We start from the raw sequence: 25,256 nt of genomic DNA on the forward strand, positions 1-25,256 counted from the left end.
GCCCGGATATAATAAAGTCGCTCGGGTACTTGAAAAACATTAGCGATATCCGGTAATCGCTATAACCGATACATATTAAATACTAGAGTAGATTATAGGAATCCACTTAAAGCATCGTTTCTCAATCTATCGTCCTCGGACTGGAGGTAGTTCACGAGGATGGGACAAATGGTCCTCAGGCAGACTTAAAGATTTAATTCTAATCAAAATTAAACAGTTATGTCTGGCACAAATATTAAAGATATTGTTACGAACTTTCGACGATAGATGGCACGATTCGTTCGATGGCTCTCAAAATGTCGAAATCAGTCGAAGGCGGTTTCGATCTAAGCGCAGCGACATGCGATTGGTAGAGAAAAATCTAGAAAGTCCCGGCCCTCCATACGGTAGCGCCGCCGACTAGGAAACTGTGAAATAGAATGTTGTGGAATGTTCTTTTTTTCGAAGTTTCTATCCGGGTTATAAATACCGTGGCGCTCACAAGATGGCAGACTGAGAGATGCTAGACAGGCTCAAGGAGATTCAGTCAGTTGTGTTTAAATTTTGCGAGAAAGTTGTTAGCTCTCTGATTAGCCTGTAAATAAGTGTGAATTGCTGTTCTGTAAATAAATCGGTGTTTGTCCATCGAACCGCTTCTTGTTTTGCAATCTCGAAGTCTTGTGGAAAATTATCCGCAACAATATTCTCTCTCACACAGGTTTTAATCAGTGGTTCTCAAAGTGTGCGTCGCTAACCTATGTCAGACGCAAACAGTTGATACTGGTGTATGCCTGCTCAGTGCTTTAAAAACTGGCTCTTTATTAGACTATAATAGGGAGCTGCGGCTAAACGTTGACAGACGCAAGGCAGACGTGGGTGGCAAATGTTTGAGAACCACAGCTGTGTAATTCATTCTTTGAACTGCTGGAGATGTTTCAATTATTCTGAGGTTTGCATAGACTGAGAAAGACTCTTCTTACATGAACGTAGCTGTGGTTATGCCGATTCCTCTTTATCTAAGTTGTTCTCGCAATGAATAGAACCACCGTTATCTACAGCTAGAGATCGCTATTTACCTATAGATGCGCCGACAGAACACACCTATAATCTTTATCGAAATCATTACATTAGTAGTTCACAGGCTTTGCTTAGGAAACAGAACTTTTGATTTCATTAAACTTAATCTTATGAGAAAGATTATTCTCGCCAGAAACTTCGTTATATCTGGTATTCATAAATAGGCGATTTGTTTAAAGCGATATTTTGACATTAAAGGTTCACAGGGATGGGGAAAAATTCATTTTGACTGATACCTCGTAATAGCTGATTTTGTTATACTAATAATACTCAAAGCAATTATAATATAATATATAAGTAATATAAATCAGTGATACATATTTTTTGGTCGCTGAAATTGGAATGGAAAGGGGGAAAATATTAACGTGCATATATATTCATATTTAGTGGGGCTGGATAAATCTATGTTCTGACATACATGTCGAGCATGTCATCCCACGAGAACGGGGTACGAAAAAATTTTGACCGGGCATGCAATTTTTTTCAACCACATGCCCGACTTTAGCATATAAGAATATGGGATCGGGAAAATAATATTCAGGCATGTACATTTTTGAAAATTTGTCTGATATTTATGTGTAGCAATATGTGTAGTTAAGAAGATCAGCGAAATTTTGGGTAGTAGTTTTATAAAAATGTAGTCAACTTCGAGGTTAGTGTGGAATAGAACGTAGAGTAAGAGCACAGAGACCCTAAATATAAGCGTTTTCGATAGGAGATTTTAAATATTTCTGTACGAGCGCATTTTGCAAAATTTTTGTAACATGAAGAAGAAAATCATCTCCGGACTCGTAGCCACCAGGGAAAAAATTCTCATAAATTACAGTAAATTCCACACATAGATTATGCATTACATAGATCGAAATGAGATTTGTAGCGCGGGGCAAAGATGTGAACCCCCCCCCCCCCAGAAACATATCATTATTTTCCCTTGTTTACTTCGAATGTTAGAATTGAGCCATAATGCCTGAGAAACAAACTTGAATACTTACTTTGCCGAATGATACTTCGTCTCATTCATAGTATAGGTGAAATCACTATAAAATGATTAACTAAATAATCACAAATCATTTGACGCATTCTGATATTTGTAAAACTTATAAAATGAGGAAATCGTGCATCTCTAAGAAGAAGAAAGTGACGCAAATCATGCCCAATCCGACAGCATAAATTGAACTACTATCATCATTAATTACGTCCAATTTATTTATAGTTTCGGGAGCTTTAAATGAACTCAATTTTATGATGAATGAAAATTAACTCGTGTTTAGGCAGCTTGTATTCAGATAGCTTGCAATCACGCTGTTTGAACTGAGTTTCGATGATTCTAATTGACACGAGTAGCAGCGGCGTTCGTGCTATGCAATCCATATATTTGCGCCAGCCAGCGCTATTCCTGCGTGAAGTGTAGCATTTCGAGAGCTGTAATTTGTCATTGATGTCATGAATCAACTGGGCAATGTTGTCGGAGAGAGACTATTCATATGCGTTATGAGATGCAATTTATGTGTCTGCATGCCGAGTACGAATGGCATATGCATTCCACCGTGTGAATCTTCTCTTCATGTCACGACACTAAAAAAAACCGATAACGTGATGACTTGGTAATTTCAACGGAAAAAAATAGATATCGTCATCAGCTACTTCTTTATTCAGCGGAATGGAATTGCAAAATACTTTCACTTCCCCAACGTATGGTACTCATACCATAGATGATGAAGGGATTTAACATTTATTGAATGTCTTGATAACTAATATAAATTAATATCCGATAGAACTGGAGTCGAAATGGTCTTGACTAATGAATAAAAATGGTTTTATAATCTCCGCCGTGTGGAGGAATAAAATTCGGGTAAAATAATAATTTCATAAAGCTTTCTAACATTTCACAGAGATTCAAGAATTATAACACTAATAAATAATGCTGTTTTTCGTAAATTTGATGCCGTTAGATTTGGCAACATCCATGGATCAATTTTGATTGTAATGAAAAAAAAATTTAAATATTTGTAAGTTTTAAATTAAATTTTGTAAATTAAAATTTGGAAAAAAACACGACTGTTTTTCATTTATGTTTCCTTTTTTTTTTGGTATTGAATTCTTACCAAACTAGTCAAATTCTGCATATGAAATACTATTCAATGCCAATACATTGTCAAATAGAAAAAGGTCGTCATTATTAGGTCTGAAATTTCTCCGTAATATTTCGACAGTCTTAGCGTTTGATATTTATAGACATTACATTCTGGATTTAAAAATGTTTTGCACGTTGAGAACATACAAATATATATGGTGGACTGAAAATGAATAGTCGGACTCAAAAAGTTCGGAACCATCAGTACTTTTAAGGGCGTTCACTACTACGATAATAAAATCGGGGTCTTCCCTTCTTGGAATCAATCAGCTGGGGAAGTCTGTTTTAACTGTGTTTTAGAATTACGGATTTATTTAGTATTATGAATTTATGCGTATATAGCAAACGAGAACATCTGTATTTTTTTTAAATATAATTTTGAAACTCACGATATACTAATTAAAAAAAAATTCCCTATTTGTAAGCTTCACACAAATGTAGTCCTACAAGCACAAGATGACATTATACTTGGCTACGTCACGTCACGTTGTACAGTTCTATTCTTCTCCTTTAGGTAATCGATTGCGCATCGAGAATCACACGTCAGCGACCGAGCTTTCACGTTAGGCTTCTCTTCTAGAAAAAAATTGAACTATTAGACGTGACATGCCGTAGCATATTGTCATTTTCTTTTGAAGGGATATATAACTATAGTATGGGTTTTTTTGCATCAAATCATGAATCATTTAGAAACCCAAAAATATTTTATCGTTCATATCAGTGCCGGACATCACGGACGTTGTATCTCTAATGTTGTCACCTAGCATCAAAGGTTGATAAAAGTAAAGATTTAGAAACATAATTTTCCTTTCTACAAGTATAATAATGAATTAATGATGCGCATTTCATCTATATGAGTACGTTGCTACCTCCATTGTTGTTACTTTTATGTATACAGGGTGTTTCAGAAAAGATGGAAAAAACTTTAAGAGGTGGTAGTACACACCAATACAAACAATAGTCATCAGAGAATGAAAGGTCGAACATGAAACGCAAACACACTAGCGCGTTTCGAAACGGCCGCTCCACAAACGTTAAAACGGCATTCCTGTTGATATTTATCGGGAGAAAACGAACACCATACATGCAACTTGGGGAAGATGAAGAAACCGTATGCAAATCTGCGTCATTGTAAATAAAACGCGCGAATGCCAGCCTTGTGAAATTATTCCAGCGTGCAATCGTTCTAACAGTTGTAACGTACGGGATAATGTGCACATTTGAAAAATACTGAGTCCGCCCCGCAATTAACGTTTGCGGAGCAGGCAGGCGTTTCGAAACGCGCTAGAGCTTCATGTTAGACCTTTCATTCTTTGATGGCAATCGCTTGCATTGGTGCTATATATATACTATCACCTCTTAAAGTTTTCCCCATGTTTTCTGAACCACCCTGTATATATTAATAACCATATTTGTGTCATTGTTTTGATATTCTTATTTGAATATATGATTTATATAATTAAATAAAAAAACTAATTATATTATTTTTCCAATAATATCTGTATTCTTTTTGGATTTGCCACTTTACCCTGTTTCAAGGTAAACCCCGACTCCGTTATACCTCGGAATACCTTTGCCTTTTCAAAAATCCATATTTTAAAATTGCAGTAAGAAAAAAAAAGCTATTAAAAATTTATATGATGTTTCATACAGTCTACAGACACTAAAAATGAATGTAGCGAAATTTCACGGTAAAAATTGTTTGGGAAAAAGAAGTTTTTTGAAAAATAATGTACCAAGAGGTCCCCTACACGTGGAAATAAGTTACGACTTCTTTAACATCTTTGCAGTAATTTTGAATTATGAAGTATGTTTCTTTAGATAAATGTGGGGGAAAAAGCAACATAATAATTCATTTACATCATATTCTGTGCATAAACATGAAAGTTCACGAAGAAAAGTTTTACTATAAATTTGGAAAACCACTCAGATTATAATATACGTTTACTTTTTTGCCATAATATATTTATGACGAGATGGTATGTTCTACTTTTTGCAAGTTGATTAATTGTTGGTCGAAAAGTAAAATATATCATCTGGGAGGGGGGGGGGGTCGAATATAATAGATAGATTGGTTAATGTCCTCATCTTACAATGCACGAAGGAAAGAAAATTTCCGCTCAATATGTGGATGTGAATTGGGAAAGAAAAGTCAGCACACGTCTTAATTGGGTCCCAGTCCAAGTCATGTTGCAATCGAATGTCGCCACCTGGGGGACATTTGTTGAACATAGTGGAGGCTGCTATGCCTTTATATCAGCGCGTCATGCTACAGTGAAACCTGCATATAACTATACTGTCTATAACTATTAATTTTTGTTTGGTCCCGGCGGAATTCCTATTCAGTAGGAGATAGCGCAAATACTCGAACTGTCTACAACGATAACCTGTCTATAACAATATTTTTTCTACTTTACATTATAAGAAAAGTAAGGCAATAACTCGGATGGTAGTGATGATTAGCACACTTTTTTGCGGATTGCAAGAGGATCGAGGTTTGATTCACGGCGAAAACGAAGATAGTGTCCATAAATGTCTTACAACCATGTGTTTTTAATTCAATTTTCTATGATTCTATTATTTTCTGTTTGAAATGAGAAAATACTTTTTTTAGGATGATCAAGAGGAAAAATAAGATTAGCATATCGGTATTTTTTTTTCCACAAACTTACCGATTACTTGTAGCGTACTAAGCTCGGTAACAGTTCGTGATCGTTTAAACTCGGTGCGACATTTGTAGAGACCATCGTCTTCAGCCCATACCGGCTCAATGTTGAGAGTCGGAGGATCAGTAAACACATCGAATTCAGCCCTCGATCCCATCTCTTTGCTAGGGAAGTGCCTGGCCAGTTCTAGCGGGCCCTTGCGCGCGTCCAGCGTGTAGAAGGGCGACTTGACCTCGTCTCGGTACCACATGACTAGAGTGATAGGGTCTTCGACTGTCGGATCGGAGAAGTTACAAGGTAAGGAAACCCTGCTTCCGACTACGGCGGACAGTTCCGTAAAAGCTGCAACGAGAACAACGCATTGGTATTAGAATGGATTGTCACGTGTGCAGCTTTTTCAGAAACAGATTTTAGATAATATTTTTAAGGAAAAATAGAATTTTTAGAGAAAAGAAAACCAAAATAAATTGCGGGAAGTTTTCGACAGAATTTTTTCTTCAAGAAAATCTTCTGAATTGGATATTCGTGTAGGATCCCAAATAAAATCTGCAGGGTAGAAAGAACACCAAAATGGAAATTGATTTCAGTGTCGGAAGTGAAATAATAACATTGAGTGGGTGGAAAATCTATCAAGCCCTGGGACAAGATTAATTAGTTTTAGTTTCAATGTCTGGAACCGTCTCCACTAAGTCTCTAAATTCACAGCTGCTACTGAAAACGAAAGATATCGCTATCGCTGATACTGAGGTGATATTTGTTCAATGAGCAAACATACAATTCCAGAATACTCTTTTCTACAGGCAACTCCAAGGGAAAAATAGGATTCACCCGAACAGTACGGTGAAACAATTGAAAATAAAGTGTAAACTGCTCCGATTTTCCAGATAATGTCGTTTTATAGATGCAGTATCTCGCATGGAATACGGGAAACTATGCTTGTGAAAATCAATGAGTAATCTTATTTATCTATTTAACAAACATTCAAATAAAAGCGCAAAATCCGTGTACTAATTTTCTTTTTTTTTTCCGCACAAAATATTATCAAGAATTTAACGTATTGTATGAAGCTCTTAATGAGTTCTTATTCTTATGGTACATGACTATTTTTCCTTTCTGTTAAATTTTTTGTTTGGTATTGAATCCTTACGAATCTAGTCAAATTCTGCGTTTGAAATATCATTAAACGCTGACATCAAGATAATCGCATTATCAAATAGAAATCAGATCGAAAATTTCTCTATAATATTTGGACAGCCATAACATCCCATAGTTATAGACATTGCATTCTAGATTTACAAATGTTTTACACATTGAAAACATAGAAATATGGTGTAATTAAAATTAATTGTCCGATCCATTAGTATTTGTAATTTGTTAGAAAAATTCTTGGCAGATGGCAGCACTTCACAAGCATTATACAAATACAGACTTCACGTTGGGTTCACAACATGTACACACACATTTCGGAATATACCAGTGCGTTAGAAATACTATAGAGGAATGTGCCTCGAACACATTCCTCTTGTTATTAACACGTTAAGCGGTAGTAGTATTTTTAAGGAATATTGATACATATTGCGATATTAAAATCGATCGTGTCTTCGTAGAATCAATCTGCCAACGTCAGCTGTGGAAGTTTGTTTTAATTTTGGGATTATGGATTTATTTATTGTCGTGGATTTATGCCTGTAGTAAACGGGAGCACCTATAATTTCTGAATATAATTTTCAAATTCCCATGATATACATATTAAGAAATATCCCTATTTGTTAGCTTCACACAAGCATAGTCCTGCATGTACGAGATGGCGTTATACTTGGCTACGTCACGTCGGACAATTCTATTCTTTTCCTTCAGGTAATCGATTGCGCATCGAGAATCACGTCAGTGACTGAGCATTCGCGTTTGGCTTCTCTCCTACAAAAAAATAGAACTGTTCGGCATGACATGAGATGGCATGGCTCATTTCATCTTGAAAGACTATGTAACTGCATTTGCGTTTTTTTTGCATCAAATTATGCATAATTTAGAAACCGGAAGAAAAATTATGAAAAAGCAAAACAAAAATTAAATGAAATCAAGCCCAAAAAAAGAGAAATTATGAAACAATAATTGGTTTAGAAACCAAGTGGTGCAAGTCTAGATTTGATTAACATAACTAACAATTTTGATCCTCATTTAGAAATGAAGTGGTGCAAGTTCAAGCTGATAAAATCGACTACAGATGGCACCGATATAATTTTCCTGACACGATATATAATTGCAAGTAATTCTAAATGCGAATTTCTTTGTCTTGAATTTTTTTTCTTCAAAGTTACTTACACCACTTGAATTCTCAACTGCCCCCTCCCCCCCCCATATCATTACTAATATTTGGCTCTGATGAAACACTTTGCAGAAGGTTTGAAATTGACTTGTGTGGTATGGAAGCATTCATTCAATTCCTGGTTCATCCATGCGGAATGTTTGTTCGGGCTAAATAACTGAACCCAGAAAAATAACATGGTCATTGTCTTGTTTTAGTAGATTTTTTTTCCTTTTACATGTACACAGTTCATCTCGCAATTACATTCAACACAATATTAAAAGTTATATGTAAATATAATTCCAAATATTCAGCTGGAAGTTGATATAAATAATGAAATATTTCTCTAATATCCTTTATGATATCAGCATATTTGGTTTACTAAAATGCATGAAATGGAATGCACTCTCTATACACGCATTTTAAAATATTCATGCGTGTTAATACATAATATAAATTCCTTATAAACGCATCCGATAAACTTCTTTGACTATACTTTATTGAGAATTAAAGTCTTGTTCCTCGGATTATAAAAGAATTATTTGAGTGAAGTTTCCGTACATCGTGAATCAAAGAGACTTATTCAATTTATAATATGAATCTTTATAACCTCGAGTAACTTGTTTCTTCGAATTACGAAAATATACTTCGCGAAAATGGCTATTCCTTTGTTACTCCGACTTCTCCCTAGAGTGATTGTTAACGGAAATTATCCCATTAGCATTCGTCGAAATAACTGGTATTTGAAACGGATTGATGGATACCATATACTTAAAATAAGAATTATCAGAAGACTTTTCCTATAATCATACTCCGGAAATACATAAATTATTTCAACATGTTTTGATCTATTCTTGGATACATATGGGGCGAAATTATTGGACAATCAAAAATATTAACTTAAAATATGACAAAGTACAAATTAATACCTTATTGTAAACTACATACCATTTCAATTTTGAACCAGTGTCAATACAGATATATATTCAATCGAGTTATACAATAACGTGCAGACTGAAAATAAGAAATTTATTTGACAAAGGGTATTATATGTATCACAATACAGATATTACTTTATTACAACATTTCTTTCGCCAATAAAATGTATTCAGCATTATTTTGTTCTAAATGTTATTAATCGAAGTGGAAATTTTCTACATCTCTAATGGAAACATTCACAGAATTGAAATTGAACAGCTATTGGAATTGTGGTCTTCCCCAGTTTCAGCTCGTGAATGCGGGAAAAACAAAATTACATTTTTGGATGCCGGCTATGAGACAGATAAAACTAAATAAATAACCCATTTTTAATCGTTATATAAATGTCGTTCGGGATTCAACGTTAAGAACACAAGTACGAACATATTAAAAATATCATACAATACTGTGCCCGCTTGTGATTTTGATTCAAAATATCTACTGAACTATTCTAGGGAGCTGTAGATGAACCATTAAATTGGTAAAGAAGCGGTGGGTGACAAGAGTTTGAGAACCACTGAATTGATGAGAACAAAAAATCTGAAGAGAAATTTCAGCAGAAGATGCGTAAACACTCTACTACAAAGCTGTAGAAGATGGAGCACACATGGTTCAGGAATTAGCATGAGTACAACCACTTAATTTAAAAGAAACCGTCATCTTACACTGAATACCGCAATTGATAATCTTTGTTTCGGTTTTATTAATTTAGACATACTTCAAGTTCCATGGATAAACATTTACGGCGGTAAATATTTCAAAGCAATAAACTTTATAATTAGACACCCTGCACATGAAAGGTGTCAAACTCGCAGCCCTCGAAATAAGTATTGGAGACCCGTGAGACATCTCAACAAGATCCAAGAAAATATTATTTTTTACAAATTTAAATTTTTATCAAATACTTTTTTTAAATAAAAGTATAAAGAATTTACGTCAATATATAATTAGGAAGCAGGATAAATCAGCAGTGAAAGCCGCTAAATATATGAAATTGGCTACATATTCGTGAAAAATTTCAAGATATTTTGCGAAGGTTCCTTGGTTAAGAAATAGATAAGAAATGCTGCTGAAAATCTCTCAAATATGTAGGAGCATTTCATGATACTTTTACATAGAAACGTATGGTGTTCGAAAGAATAACAGCAGTAGGCGATAATTTGTGTGAGCAGTTAGAAGTAATATCCTAAAATGTAGTGTTTTTCAATAGCACTCAGCGCGCGAAATTTCGATGATCGATGACTCGGCGGCGAAACTTGCGATGGCAATATGAATATCACTGATTAATTTTTATAAATACATTCTATTCACGAAACTGCAAAAGGGGAAGATATTTCCAACGTCGTGGCCAAATGTATCAAATTGTGTACTGAAGAAAAATATCAACTTCCTATGAACAAACTTGTAACAGTGAGAAAGGGTGTTATGTTAGCAATGGTGTCAGGCAAAAATTTAAATTTGCTTCAAGACATACAACAAAGTTGAATGAAAAGCATTGAGATAGTTCTTGAATTGTAATTTTCCATTGCGTCAATTTACTCGTATATGCCAGCAGGTTCTTTACTGCAAAGAGTTGAAAATCAGCAACAGTGTTCACCCCCCCCCCCGCCCCCGCTGTACGTCAACGGTAGATACTACCGACGCTTGTTATAAAGCCCATGGTTTATTGTGGCAGTTCCATTATAAGGACCGATACGATATGCGATCACGAATGTTTCCCCATTCATGAATTATCTTAAAAAGTTAATTTTTTTTTTACTTTTAAAACTTTCAGCATAATGACGACCCAGTATATGTATATAAAGTCCGTTTTTCGTGGATCGATGAGGGTCGCTATAACGGGCCTCGACTGTATATCTGGTTTATGGAATAATATACACTTGTGCATTCGAGTTAATTTTTCGTAACTGATTGGTTTTCAGGTAAATTTTAGACTTTTGATTCCGCTATTAAATATCAAACATTCCACTCATCCACAAAATCTCTCATAAACGAGCGAACACATCGAATAATTTCAATAAAATGAAATTCCGATATTCAAAATATAGTTACGTACATAGTTACAAATGAAAAAATATGAACGATTCGAATGAGAAAAAATAATCGATTGCAGAGTATCGGAAAGCAATCAACATATGGATTTCGAGAGGAAACCATAACTAATACGTTTTTTTTCCACAGCTGGATCTCCACCTAAAATGATTCGAAATTATTCCAAAAACCAACCACGTGATTCACGGGAAACCTTGACGAAGATGGAGAATTATTGATATGTTATCCTTTATCACAGAACGTACGAAAACGTTTCTTTCATCAATATTCTTTAAATAAGTTCTGAGCAATCCATATATCATTCTTTGATGCAGATTCCAAATGTTACGCTCAAGGCATGCACATAGTATCTAATGCAATGCGATAGGACTTACGATCAATACATAAAGAAAGAAAAATAATTATAGTTTCTGAAATCATTTGATTCTAAGAACGCGAAAAAAAAAATCCCAATAATTCCACCCTAGATCTGAATCGAACATTTGTTCTCAAGCGTCAGAATAACACGAATACTCTTGTTATTGAGAAAAGAAAACACCTCGAATGATGAAAAGTAGAAATCAATTCACGGTTCTATAATGTAAGTAGATAAAGGTTAGGGAAAGGGGTTGGAAGACAGATGCATTGTCATTGAGTTGAGCATCTCAACTATGTTGAGCAAAGCACTATTCTCTATCCTTTTTTTTTTTAGTTCGTTCAAGCAATGGAGAGTAAGAATATGTGTAAGAAGAGTCTTAGATGCAAGTACGTGAAAAAAGGAGGCGAAATGAAATGCAGTGAAAGCACTTTTTCCCAGAGCTTTTGAAATCAATGTAGCCAGCAAAATAACAAAATCAATATTCCAGCAATTTTTTTTTTTTTTGTATAAACTCCACCTTCTCTTTTATAGTAGAATAGCAGCAAGTTCTTAAAGTAACACATTCAACGAAGTTCCGGGCTCTGCCCAGTAATGGATTCGAGTACCCGTTTTCTTCGATACAGGATATATAAAAGGAAAGTATTAGGAGAGGAGCGAAAGAAGAACATTATTTAAAAGCAAATGGGATCAAAAATATTTTTTTCCTTTCCCCCTTTGGCCCAAATAAATTTATTTCATTCTTTTAAATATTGTTTTTTAAATTATATTTATGAAAATACATTGATTGAGTTTCTTAAATTACCAAATATAATAAATCAGACAAAATTACTTATTAATATATATTTCAGAAATTTTTTCGCCTCTCCCCAATGTTATGACAGAATATGAAACTCGCATTAGTTTTAAACAATTATTCAAAGATAAAAAATGAGACTCTCTGAGAGGATTTAAAATGCAAATGATTTATTTTCGAAACTGTTTAATGGTTCTTCGTTCTGTTTCGTTGAAAAAATAAATATTGTACACGCGGATTAGGCAAAATGAGATTCTAAAAGGATTTTAAGAGGCTTTTAATAATATCATTATTAATAATTGCATCGATTAAATATTAGATGTTTGTTAGAGTTCAAGTGAGTTATGTATGAGCTGCTGAATCTTAATTATGGTATGTTTTAGAAAACTGATTAGTGGCGTCTAGTAATGTCAATGTTATTCGGATTATTTTTTCTGCTGTTTATCGAAGGGAATTCGATGTTTGAGTTGGGAATGAAATGTGAAATTTTAGTGTAGTTTGGTGTCTTCGCCTATGAGGTAACTCAAGACTGTCTAATAATCGCGTGAAAAAGGATTATTGTCCGTTTAAACCTGTGTAATATCAAAAAATTGCGAATTGTAAGGACCCAGTAATGTATTCGAGTAACTGTTTTCTTCGATACAGGATATGTTAAGAAAGGTAGTTACTTAAAAGGAAACGGGATCGAAATAATTTGTTTCCCTTTCTTCTTCAGCCCAAAGAATTTTATTATGTGTATATATTTTTTTCTCTTTTTAAATCTTATAATTGAAGATATTTTTTGTTTTCCCCAATGCTACAGCACAACATGAAACTCTTATTCGTTTGAAACAATTATTCAAAGGTAAAATTGGAATGATCTGAGAGGATTTAAAATGCAAATGGTTTTCATTCTCTTTTGTTAAAAAAAACTGTATCCTACCCTCGGAATGTTTTTTTAGTAAACTGAACTAGATCCTAAAACGAGATTTTAAGCGGGTTTCAATAATACCATTAATAATAATTGTATCAATAATATATTACACCTATATAAATCAACATAATAGATGGCACAGTCCGGGTGTTCTTCATTGAAGAAGTGAAAAACCATTATAAAAGGATAAACTTGCTCTGAAATGCATTGTATGAGAACCACGGTAATCAAAGTAAACATTCCAAAAGTCATTGTTGATAAACACACACAAGAACAATTGTTCCCGAAGGTTTTTTGCCCATTCCGGGTATCTGAACTGCTCTGACGAACTTTTGAAGTAGCATATCGTTCCATCCGGGTCCCGTTTCGTATTTACGCAAATTTTGGCAACAGTCGATCTAAAATTGTAGATTTTTAAATGACACACACACACACACACACACAAATGAGTTCTTTATAAGCTGCTGAATTTTAATTGTAACATGCTTTATAAAAATAAGTAGCTTATGTGATATCCGTGTTACTCGGATTATTCTTCTCCTTCTATGTCGAAGGATTCGATATCAGATCGAAATCTCTACTTGGAGTGAAACATAGACTTTCTGTGCTGCTTTGTATTCTCCCATGAGGTGACTAAAGATAGGAAATTTGCCGAATAATCTCATTAACAAGGATTATTGTTAGTTGAAACATGTTTAACATCTAAAAATCGGTAGTTGTCAGGATCCAGTAATAATTAAGTACCCGCTTTCTTTGATACAGGATATATAAAGGAAAAACGCATTGGAAAGAAAGAGAAGAAGCATTATTTAAAAGCTAATGGGATCAAAAACTTTTTCTTTCTTTTCCTCCTTCAGCCCAAAGAATTTTATTAATTTTTTAAAAATATCGTTTCTAAATAATTAAAAAAATACGTGGATTAAGTCTCTTAAATTACCGAAGATAATAATTCAAACAAAATTTCTTCTGAATTTATATTTTAGAATTTTTTTTTTGCTTCGCCCCAATTTGATGCCAGAATATGAAACTCGCAATAGTTCGAAGCAATTATTCAAGGATAAGAAATGAGACGACGCTCTGGGAGAATTTAAAATGCAAATAATTTATTTTCGGGACTCCTTAATGGTTTTTCGTTTTATTTTGTTAAAAAAATAAATATATTTTTTACGTGGATTTCTCAAAATGAGATTCTAAAATGTTTTTAAACGGTTTTTAATAATATAATAAATAATAATATTGAATAACATATTATTAAACCTTGTAGGAGTTCAAATGAATTCTATATGAGCCACATAATCTTAATTATAACTGTTTTATAAATTATTTAGTGGGGTTGTGTAACATCCATGCTATTCGAATTATTCTCCAACATATTTCAGGGAGAATTTTGTCAGATCAATATCTGTACCTGGAATGAAACATTTTATTTTCATGTTGTCTGGTGTCTTCTCCTATGAGGTAACTAATTATTAAAAGTTACCCACAATAATCGCATTAACAAGGATTATTGTTTGCTGAAACATGCGTAAAATCACTAGTTGCTTGGGTATCAGAAAGGTGTATTGAATGGCTCCGATAAAAGCATCAAACTTGACACATGCTGTCTTTGATCTGTCTTGCTTAAAATTGATGATTTATAGGTGAAAGGTTTGTCATACCCTATCAGATGTTGACAATAGCGAAACACTTTTCGCTTACGATACACTCAGATAAGCTTTCAATTTTGACATGTTGCAAAACTTTGAACTTTGCAAATATTGCTATAAATATCGAAGATAACGCAGCTATTTAAACACTTTTGAAGCTTGTTGAAACATAGAACCTTCTTTGCATAGAGAATGGTCGAGTTTGAATTATTAATGTACATTAATTTAGATCATAACATGAATTCCCATGCATTAATTTATGTGCAACAACGAAAAGAAATATACAGGGCATCGAAGCTGAAGATATCCAGAAGGAATGGCCTACTTTGAGAGAATCCCCCATGATTTGTTAAACATATTTTATACATTAAAGAGAACAGCTCCTCAGTTTTATTTGCAGTTTGATGAAGGTCAATGTGAGTGCCATTAGGTGGTTCTGCAGATGCCAAACGGAATTCGAGCTTTGGCTTGTTTAGTAGCACTTGAGGTGTTACTAAATCAACCGCTGTAGAGATGTGCTGTTGATTCTGTCGTGGAAGGCTCTACATTCCTCCCAGTTTCTACACGGCGTTTAACACCGTTTCACTGATTTGAATTCAGCTGCCGAATGGCGGTCAGTTCATGACATATGTGAAAATAATCTCAAAGCAGTTGTCGACAGTGCACATGCAGAAAACTTGGAGAAATCGCTAAAAATCTAAAGGTTCTAAACACCGATAATGATTTAATGCAAATTTATAATATGTATTATTAGTCGTCAAAGTAATAGCAACGAAAAAATAAAATAAGTAATATTTGAAAAAATCTTGCGAGAAAAAACCAATAATGAATGTAGTTCGTCAAGATAAAATTTCCCCCATATTTCCAAACTTTTTGCCAAGTGACGGAAGTGCAATTACATAAAACACGAATAATTACATGATTTTCGATTCGGTACAAACAATAAAAATGAGTATAATAAGTATTGTAAAGGTAATATTGAGTTGGTTCAATAAAATGTGGAGTGTGTAAAAAAAGCAGAAGTTCTCTAGACGTCAGTGATTGAAAATACGTACAATGCATGCCGCTCAATGTGATCACATCGGAACTCGGGGATTCTGATAACAATAACAGAACGGTAGCCAAAACCGAAAAAAATCTCATATTTTTCCCCTTTAAGCTAAAATCCTGCATTTTTTCTTCAACCATTGCGAGGCGATGCAATGGAACTGTCTAATGCCACGAATTCCGACATTTTTTTTTTTTAATGTGCAATACGTTTTATAGATCCCCCGAGAAATCTCTCTGAAAAAGAAATTTCAGTGTAGTACATTCAAATTTATTTTTTTAACTGAAAGAAACTGATCAAGAACTTAAGCGAACGGCTTTTTTATCATATATCTAACTTCAACAAGGGAAGGACATTTCTAAAGCAGCTCCATATCTACAAGGATTACAGATAATACTACTGACTGATTACAACATTAAGTACCACACAGAAAAAATTGTCAACGGGGGGGGGGGGGAGAGAAATTTTCTAGCTTTCCACATAGTCTGAGATAAAATGATAATGTGAAAGGGGGGAAAATCGGTTAAACGTTAGCTCCAGAATGCGCAAACAACAACTTTCAACAGAAAAAAACAATGATCCGAAGCCTTGACAACTATAAACAAAATTTTCCCATGAGATAGATGGTGAGATGAAAGCTATCTATCTCACTCTAAACCGTCCCACCCTGGGGCCATTTCCTGAAGTTAAGAGAGGCTACTACTGCCTCTACTTCAGCGCCTCACGCCACAATGCGTGAAATAACGAAGGCAGGGTCATGTCTCCAGTGGTGTAGATGTTAGCATGCTTGCCCGGTATGCAAGAGGGCCTGGGTTCGAGTCCCGGCGAAGACGTGATGACTTTTCTTTCCGAGTTCGCCTCAGCATAATATGCGGAAAATAGCTGTTTCCTTGATAATTTTCCCATGTTTTAATATTTTTGTTTTCTTCTATACAGAATGATAATTTTATCCACGATTCTAATATGCGGAGTTGACAGTATTGTTGCATATGCAATTTTTTGAATACCGGGTGGTAGAAGGTTTCGAAATTTAATGGTGATATGAATAAAATGCTTCTTTAGAAGTGTTTTGTGAGTCAGTGGTGCTGAAGGTGGGGGAAGAGAAAGAGAGAGAGGTTTAACCCTCCCCTTTATCTTGATTCCTACCCCCCCCCACAACTTTTCTCCGTTTTATAAAAATTCAAATATCTCAGTAAATATTTCACCTAAAAACGTAATTTTTTGCGGACATCAGACGAGACAAGGCAACAACTTTCTCATTGGGTTTTCTAGCACAGAGTATCCGTATAAGAAGTTCATTTTCAATAATTGTACAACCCCTTTGCAACACGTCTGAGTTCTATACCTTATTTGGATGGTATGCCTCTAGAATCAATGGTTCGTGAAAATGCGGTGAGTGCTTGTAGCTAAGCACCCTGTATATTGTTTATATTAATATATTTGAGGAACGAGAAATATTTAAAGGAAAAGCAAACTGGTGTTTAAAAAAATTGAAGTAGATTAAGAAGTAAAGTTGACCTACAAGAAGAAATCCATGACTGTAATTAAGTTATTTTGGAGGGGTTGAAAAGCCATTAGCTACGAATCTTATTGCTCTTTTTTTTTACAGTTATATTGCAGGAGTAAGATTTGAAATGCAGTCACCACCCTAGACAGTTAAACCGTATAACAGAGCAAAAAAAAAAAAATCACGATTAAGCATGTGCAGTTCTTTTAGCCTAAGCCATTAGTACTTTTTAGCCTGGACAATGAATTTCTACTTTGTTTTTTAACATCACTGCTTTCGTATATGGATCTTATGTCGAGTGATTAATGTAAGAGTTATAAGAAGAGTGTCCGAAAGGGGTAATATTTTGCAGTTGATTCTGAAATTGAAGTTAAATGCGAAAAATTTTCAGCAAAAGTAAGAAATGGGATCGTTATTTAATAGATAAACTTCAAGCCCCACTTCCACGAATAACGAGGATCTCCAAGATTCATTGATTAATTATTGATGGGAGAATTCGGGGATAAGAATTAATGAAAAATGCAATATGAAATCAAGCATTTTTCCGAAAATATAGATATAGTAGAATATTCGCCACAATCATTGTAGCATTCATGCATTAAATGACGAACAGCCGACGAGTTTAGGATTTAAATAGACATAAATAACGATTATATACCAAAAACATGCCGTATAGTTAGCAGAAAACTTCCTAATGCAAGTAATGTAAGTATCGATGCTTTTCAGGAAGTAATTACTCTAATTAGAATTTTTCGCTTGTTTGTCACTTAAAAAAAAAAGCGAGAATAAAAACCGAAAATTCGATGTATATATAACACTTTAAAGTTTTAAAACAGCGCAAGCATGAATAACGCGTAGGGTGTCTTCTTAATTCCAGGCGGCATCTCTTAATTGCATTCATTGGGTCGAGGAGTGGAATGTCGAGAGTCGTCGGTGGTGGTGTTGAGGGTAGAATCATCACACACACTGGTATACAAGTACACCCGAGCTTATTGCAGAAAATGGTAATTAGGCTTAGTGGGGAGAAGATGGAGTCCGTCACACCCTATACCTCACTGTTCTACATAGATATAAAGTGAGTCCTCTCTCTCTCTTATACCCTTTCACTCGACGTCCGCATCCATTCCTTTCATACGTCACATCCCGTTTTCGCTGACGTGATCAAAGGACCCGCGACCGTCTCTCCACCAAAAACCTAAAGGCGGAGGTCGATAACGGAATTATGTCATTAGAGCTTCTGACGTACTGGTCCGGAAATTTTTGTGATGGATGATTAATCAATTTCTTCTAAGAATCTTCTTCGAAATGTGAGTGAACTATACCGTGAAGTTCTTTTTTTCCCCTGAAAAGTCGGCTGAATCTTCTTTTTTTTCCCCTCTCCTATCCCCCGTCAATGTTCAAACTAATGTTTCGCATTCTCCCATTTTTCTCTTTATACGGAAATGATTTTTTTTTTCTTCACTATATTTCATTTTGTGGAAGAAAAACTAGAAATAAAATTATCTCATGAAAAGTAGATAAAGCGCTTTGATCGTTTTCCAGTCCAGGATTCGAATTTGAACGATGAAATATACAAACCCTTATCTTTAAAATTCATTATTGATAGTATAAAAAAGTATTACTATTTTTTTCTCTCGCCTGTTTGTACGTAAAATGAATTTTTGTAGTTTCGTATTTTTTTAGTTCTTAATTTATGATTTCTTTGTATAAAGACATATATTTTCAATTGAAAATCTACAAAATATGTTCGAGAAACGTGTCATATAAATCACGCAATATTAGTATTCGTAAAACATCCAGCCCTGAATACGAGTCAATGACAGTGCGTGTTCACTGTACACTGCCTTCGTTCGTCGATGCACTTCGCGTGAACTGCAAACCCTTCTGCCTATAAAAAATGAATATATAATACTAGGTTACTCTATTTTACTCGCAAAAATTCCGCAGACGCAGATGAAAAAAACAACCGATTGCCTGTTGGAGGATACTGTCGGCCGACCGCCAGCACATATTACGTCATTCCGCGTGACTACCAAGGGAAGTCCATTCCGTAGTAGGGGTTCCTTCCTCACATTCAGCTCTACCTCTACACAAGCTTCCCAACCAAATGATAACAACTGTTTCCATTTGGTGCACCATTATATAACGCTGTTAAATATGTTAATTTTAATTTGAATGCGGGTAATAAAAGTTTCATCATCACCCTTCCTTATCAGTGACTGCAACTAATAATCGACTATATTTTACCACCAAAACTAATCTAAAATTTAACAGACCAGACACGACCTGGGCTCTGTCTCTTCCGGGATGTACGCCCTTTACCCGTATGGGTCGGGTAAGATTTACCAAGGTCTAGGATTTACCAATCGGTACTCATAAAATACTGATTATAGTATCAGATGAGAGCGGAGTGGCTGATTTCTTACTAAACACTGTCATACGTCTCTTGCTTGAGACCTTAATATTAGAATTTCAAAAGCGGAATTGATGACGCCAGAACTGGCAACGAATGAATAAACGCCAGAATTCTGCCGTCCAACTGATCCCGTTGCCGAAATAACTTTCCCAGTCAGAACTTCTTGAACAAGCATATGCATCTGCGAATTCCTCTCAAACTCCTCCAAAGCATGATTGCGAGGATAAAAAGACTAGGTCAGAAGTGATGTAATATGTCTGAAAGGAGGTTCGGAATACGTTGGTCGCACACTTGCGGTCGGCTTAAGTTGGTTTTACATGGTTCCTCTGTAAGTGCTAATGCGGCCTTTATCTCTTGAATTGTTCGTCGTGGATGCATATTTTCAATTTAGAAAATGCTCAAAATTGGTTAAAAAAATCCCCCTGTCTCAGTTTTGAGCTCGGTAATTCAGTGTGTCACAAAATAAAAAAAAAATAAAAATTTTTATACAGTCCTTCCATTTTGATCTATGACTTCTTCCAACTAAAAAATTGTTGGCTGTCTCTTCTGAGCCCTACAGCAAAAATCGTATGCTTTTCGCCAAGAACAATTCGCTGAGATATTCGAATCCAAAAATCTGAGAAAAGTTGGGGAAAAACAACCTGAATAGGGAAAAGAAACGTTATGGGCATATATAAAATTAGAATCATACCTCTATACCAGTGGTGCGCAAAAATTTTGAAGCGCCAACCCTTTTTGACCAAAAAAATTATCGACGACACCCTACATAGGTTGACCATCCCGGAAAACAGGGGCATTCCGATTATTTGTCAGTAAATGTGCTGTCCCGAGAACGCTTGTTTCGGTTTTAATTAGGCGATATTAACTTCCAAAGATATTATTTTTTTTTTAATATCATGTAAGCATATACCTTGTCTTTTGATGTACTTAGCCTTATCCAACATGGAAGTGTAGTCAGGTGTATGGTCTCCTTGTTTTGCGTAGACAGGGCGAATAAGAAAGAATCACCAGATTTCAAAATGATTCTGCACTTGAAATTGTTGTGAAGTCACACAACACCCCAAAATTGACCATTCACAAAAATATTTTCATAAAACGTAAACACATTTACCTCCGTATGTTCACATATTACTTATCATTCTATATATATTCTGTGTTTTTAATTTTTAAGAAGTACACAATTTTGAGAAATCGGGTAATTCTCTGTAAGTCACCCTGCAAAAGTACTAAATTGATATCGTCCGCTGCATGGCAAAAACACAAATGTACGAATTTCCCCTTTTTTATTAGCTATCTGGTTACCTTATTTTGCTACCTAAGTTGTGCCTGAAACGCAAATTCTATCGCTATTGAAACACACGTCATAAAACATTTTAGGAAAATAACTTCCATAAAGTAAAAGTATTAAAATACATTTAAATGTCATTTCCCTCGCTCTGTTTTTGCAAGGACATTGAACATTCGTGATTCGTGACACATTTCCACTTACAAGACACCATGTATATTATTAGCACATGGCTGTTAATTTCATGGCATTAATGACATTTGACATCTTCTGAAATCGGTTTGAAGAAATAACCACGGTAAGTGGCAAAAACGCAATTTCTGATAATCCAGCGGCTAACAACCGTTGATATTCTGTTTGACTGTTTGCTTTCGTTTTGATTTATTCCTTGTGATTCTACGTAGCTTATAATGATGTGTAACTGGGTTAAAAAGTTGGTTATTAAGATAAAACATAGTAATTGTTGTACTTTAAACTATTATTTCGTTCTATGTTCACATGGAGAGCGAAAATTCTTATTTTATCCTTTACTTATCAAATCCGATTTGTTGTTGACTTATTTTGAGAGAAAGGAATTATTATTTTTAAAAAAATGATTTTACTCAGGAATAAACACTGATTTCTTTATAATCTCTTACTAAAAAAATGTCTAAATTCGTGAAATTAACATTATTATTGCAATTATCATTTAATAAATGTTATAAAAGGCAACATAAAAACACTAATCTTATTAAATGTGTCTACGAAGAGAAACCCCCCCCCCCCATAACGCTGTTCTAAAAATAACAATGAAGTCAAATAACCAAAATATTCATTCTAATTTTGAAATTAATCCATCGTATACAAAAAAGGAATCAATTTGCATTTATATAATACCCATTTGTAATCACTGTTTTTCTTTTATCTTTATACTCAATGATTCTGAAACATTTGTTAACTCGTTAAATTCCGTACGATTTAAACCGATACTTCATTGAACATAAGGATTTTATATCAGTAAAAAATCAAAAAAATAATATTAAAAAAAGCAATAGGTATTGTTAATGTTTAGACATTAAACGGTTTCATTATCACCAAAATGCGACATCGATTAAAAATAAATAAAAACCGAAATAAATAAACAGCATAACCACGTCAGTTATTCGAATATTTTCATTACTGAAATACACATTCAATTATCACGAAACTTCATTCTTTTTTTGTTTTCCGTAGTTTGTGAATTGATTTGCAAACAAAATCAGGGAAAAATAATATATATTCAAGTCGGAACAATAAAAATGATTTCTATAAATATTTTCTGTCAGAACAAATTTGACATTGAATTTAGAAATCAATATTGCGCGGAAACATTTATCTAGGGAATACAATTCCATTACATCGTTTAACAAGAAAGTTATTAATGCTGAATTAAGTCCAAAAATTTTTACAAATAAAATTATTAAACATATCAACTAAAATTTATTAGCTAATAATTAATTAAATATTCCATTTTGCCTTCTAAAATTTAACGAAATGTAAATTGACTTGAAAATTCCATAGATCCAGTCAGTAAATGAAATATTTCAAACAGAATTTCAGTATTGCAGTGGATAATATTAACAAAGAAATACGTAGGAATTAGTTTTACTTGAAAAACAGTAATTATCAATAGTTTAATGTAAATAATCAGAAATATATGAGGTCATTTAGTTATGTCTTCTAGTTTCAAGTAGTATTTTTATATTTAAGTACAAAATTTACATAATTTAAAGATCTGCGTTTTTTCAACAGGAGGATGAGCAACTTAGATTTTGTATTCCATAAACCGTTGTGTAGAAGTTTCCCGGAAAGATTCAAGTTACTTAACTTTCCTTACAGCTATCTCATAAAATTTTCATGAGTCATTAAGGATATGAAATACCCTTTTTTACTGCTGTTTTTTTTTTTAATCAACGAATTATTCATAATGCACTTTTAGCCCTTAAAAAATTTTTCAGCAGCAAATATAAGTAAACTTTGATAAATGTTCCCTCAAGTAGGGTATTCCTAGGAGCATGTTTTCTATGATGCGCACAGCGTGAAAACGCTGATTGGTTACAAAACTTGAAATTCAAGTTTTCTGACCAAACAGCGTTTTCACGTTGCTCACAGCGTAGAAACTCTACTTCTAGGGAAACCCGGCTTTAGAGCTGAAAAATTTGAAAAAAAAGTAAAAATTCTGAATACCATAATGTTTAGTGAAGAATATTGAACGACATTATTCAAGTATTTAAACTGATTTGAGACAAGTTTTACAGAGAGTCCGTTAATGCTAGTAAATACTATAATATATGTATATTTATCAATAGTATGATTATGATGTAATCTAGCATATGCAAATATTCGCTGAATATGTTTATAACTTACATGTAATGCATGTATGGAGAGTAATGCATATATGAGTAGAAATAAGTAATATGCAATAGTAATTATAATTATGAATTGATATTGAATGAATAAAATTTTAAACCTTATAAAGAGTGTTTGAGACCTGATCCTTAGGGAAAAATACTTATAACACAATGAAAACGAAATATATTTTTACCCCTGAACAATAATTTTATATTTGCGGAATAAAATAAATTTATAAATGTTCTTTTATTGAAAAAAAAAATGTTTTAGTAAGTAGAAAAGCTATAAAAATCGTTATTTATCATACATATTTATTCACATTTAAATGTAATGCAAACATATTTTACATATTACATTATTTAAATGGAATTCACTAAACAAAATACACTCTTACATATTTTTACATTTGAAAAATCGTCCTACAAATTTTTTTGCAGCCGTTTTCTAAATTTAACTGAAAAATTTCAAGTATTAAATAGCAAGATTTGCATTGGGACATTAACTCCATGAACGTCACCATCGAAATTTTACTCTCTCCTCAAGCGTAAAACATATCAAAAATGTTGTTGGTTCCGAATATAACCCGAGTGTGAAGTAATGGATGATGGATATTACTGCGATAAAGCATTGTAAATGCGATCACGTAAGGTCCGACGAGGATGGAATGTCTGTGTGATACACTGCCGTAAACACACGCAAGTTATGAATCTGCCATTAAGCAAGATGTATCGGGAATCGAGCGATCAGTAACCAGTTGAGGAGGATATTAGCGCAATGAATTCGTGGATTGGAACCGCCACCGTGTTCCAACCTCTCATATATCCTGAATGTCAGCTTTATTCGTCCTGGATCTGGGCAGAACGAATGCGTTATCATTCAACGTACATTAGTAAACACACGTTCTTATGCAATAAATAAGGGTGCGAAACGTTGGTATTGACACATAAAATACTTATCGATACAAAATGTACGTATAATTTTTGGAAATTCTGCCATGATGTAAAATAAAACAGGGATTTCTATAATGAGCATCACAAATAAACATATAGGAGGATTCGATTTTTCCTGTCCACAGGATCTTTGTAACTTTTATGGTGTGCTTTCAATCACATGAAGTTTTGAAATGACATGTGGTTAAAAAAAGATCAAGGTCCCATGAAATTTAAAGAAGTATAGTTTTCTGCACAGTGCCCCCCCCCCATGTGTTAAAAATGTCAAGTAAAGAAATTTCAAAACTGCTCCAAAAATTCACAATTAAATGCAAAATATTCCATATTTCCAAATTGAATATTTACAAAGGTATTAAAGATAAAAAAATTATCATGTTTCGGTAACTTCTTAATGTTGTTGACAAGTTCTTGGGGTTTGGAAATCTAGAACTATTTTGATTATTTTATTTACATTATTTTATTGCGTATTTACAGTAGAACGACGGAAGAGGTCATTTTGATCGTAAAGCTACTTCGACATGCGATGACATCCGAACGATCTATCTCAGGTGCTTCATATTTCATGACTTTCCTCACTTTGTCGAGGCCCTTGTATTCCTAAAGTACGAATATATTAGTTCAGCGGTAAAATTAAGTTAGAACTACATAGAACGATGGTAACGGTCATTTTGATCGCTTTCGAGATATTTCACTAATATGATTGCAAAACATGCTCAAATCGACAATCTTGGACATTAAAATTGGGAGAACAAATGCTCTAACATGGTGTTTGCTTTACC

General features: G+C 34.0%; 1 protein-coding gene across 2 annotated transcripts in view; it reads right to left on the bottom strand.

Moving 5' to 3' along the window:
- The window catches only part of LOC149077222 (adhesion molecule nephrin-like), a 151,548-nt gene that overhangs the window by 75,722 nt on the left and 50,570 nt on the right, over positions 1-25,256 (bottom strand). The window contains exon 2 of one of the 2 annotated variants that reach the window (XM_089244960.1): positions 5,863-6,198. The exons of the other annotated variant lie outside the window; for it this stretch is intronic. Within the exon in view, the coding sequence (XP_089101086.1) occupies positions 5,863-6,198 (336 nt within the window). The remainder of the gene's footprint in view (positions 1-5,862; positions 6,199-25,256) is intronic. 2 annotated transcript variants of the gene reach the window in all.

Source organism: Pholcus phalangioides, unplaced genomic scaffold (assembly GCF_987345545.1).
Source record: "Pholcus phalangioides strain wild (caught in Gottingen) unplaced genomic scaffold, Ppha-v1.0 ptg000015l_1, whole genome shotgun sequence".
In the NCBI taxonomy this organism is placed as follows: Eukaryota; Metazoa; Arthropoda; class Arachnida; order Araneae; family Pholcidae; genus Pholcus; species Pholcus phalangioides.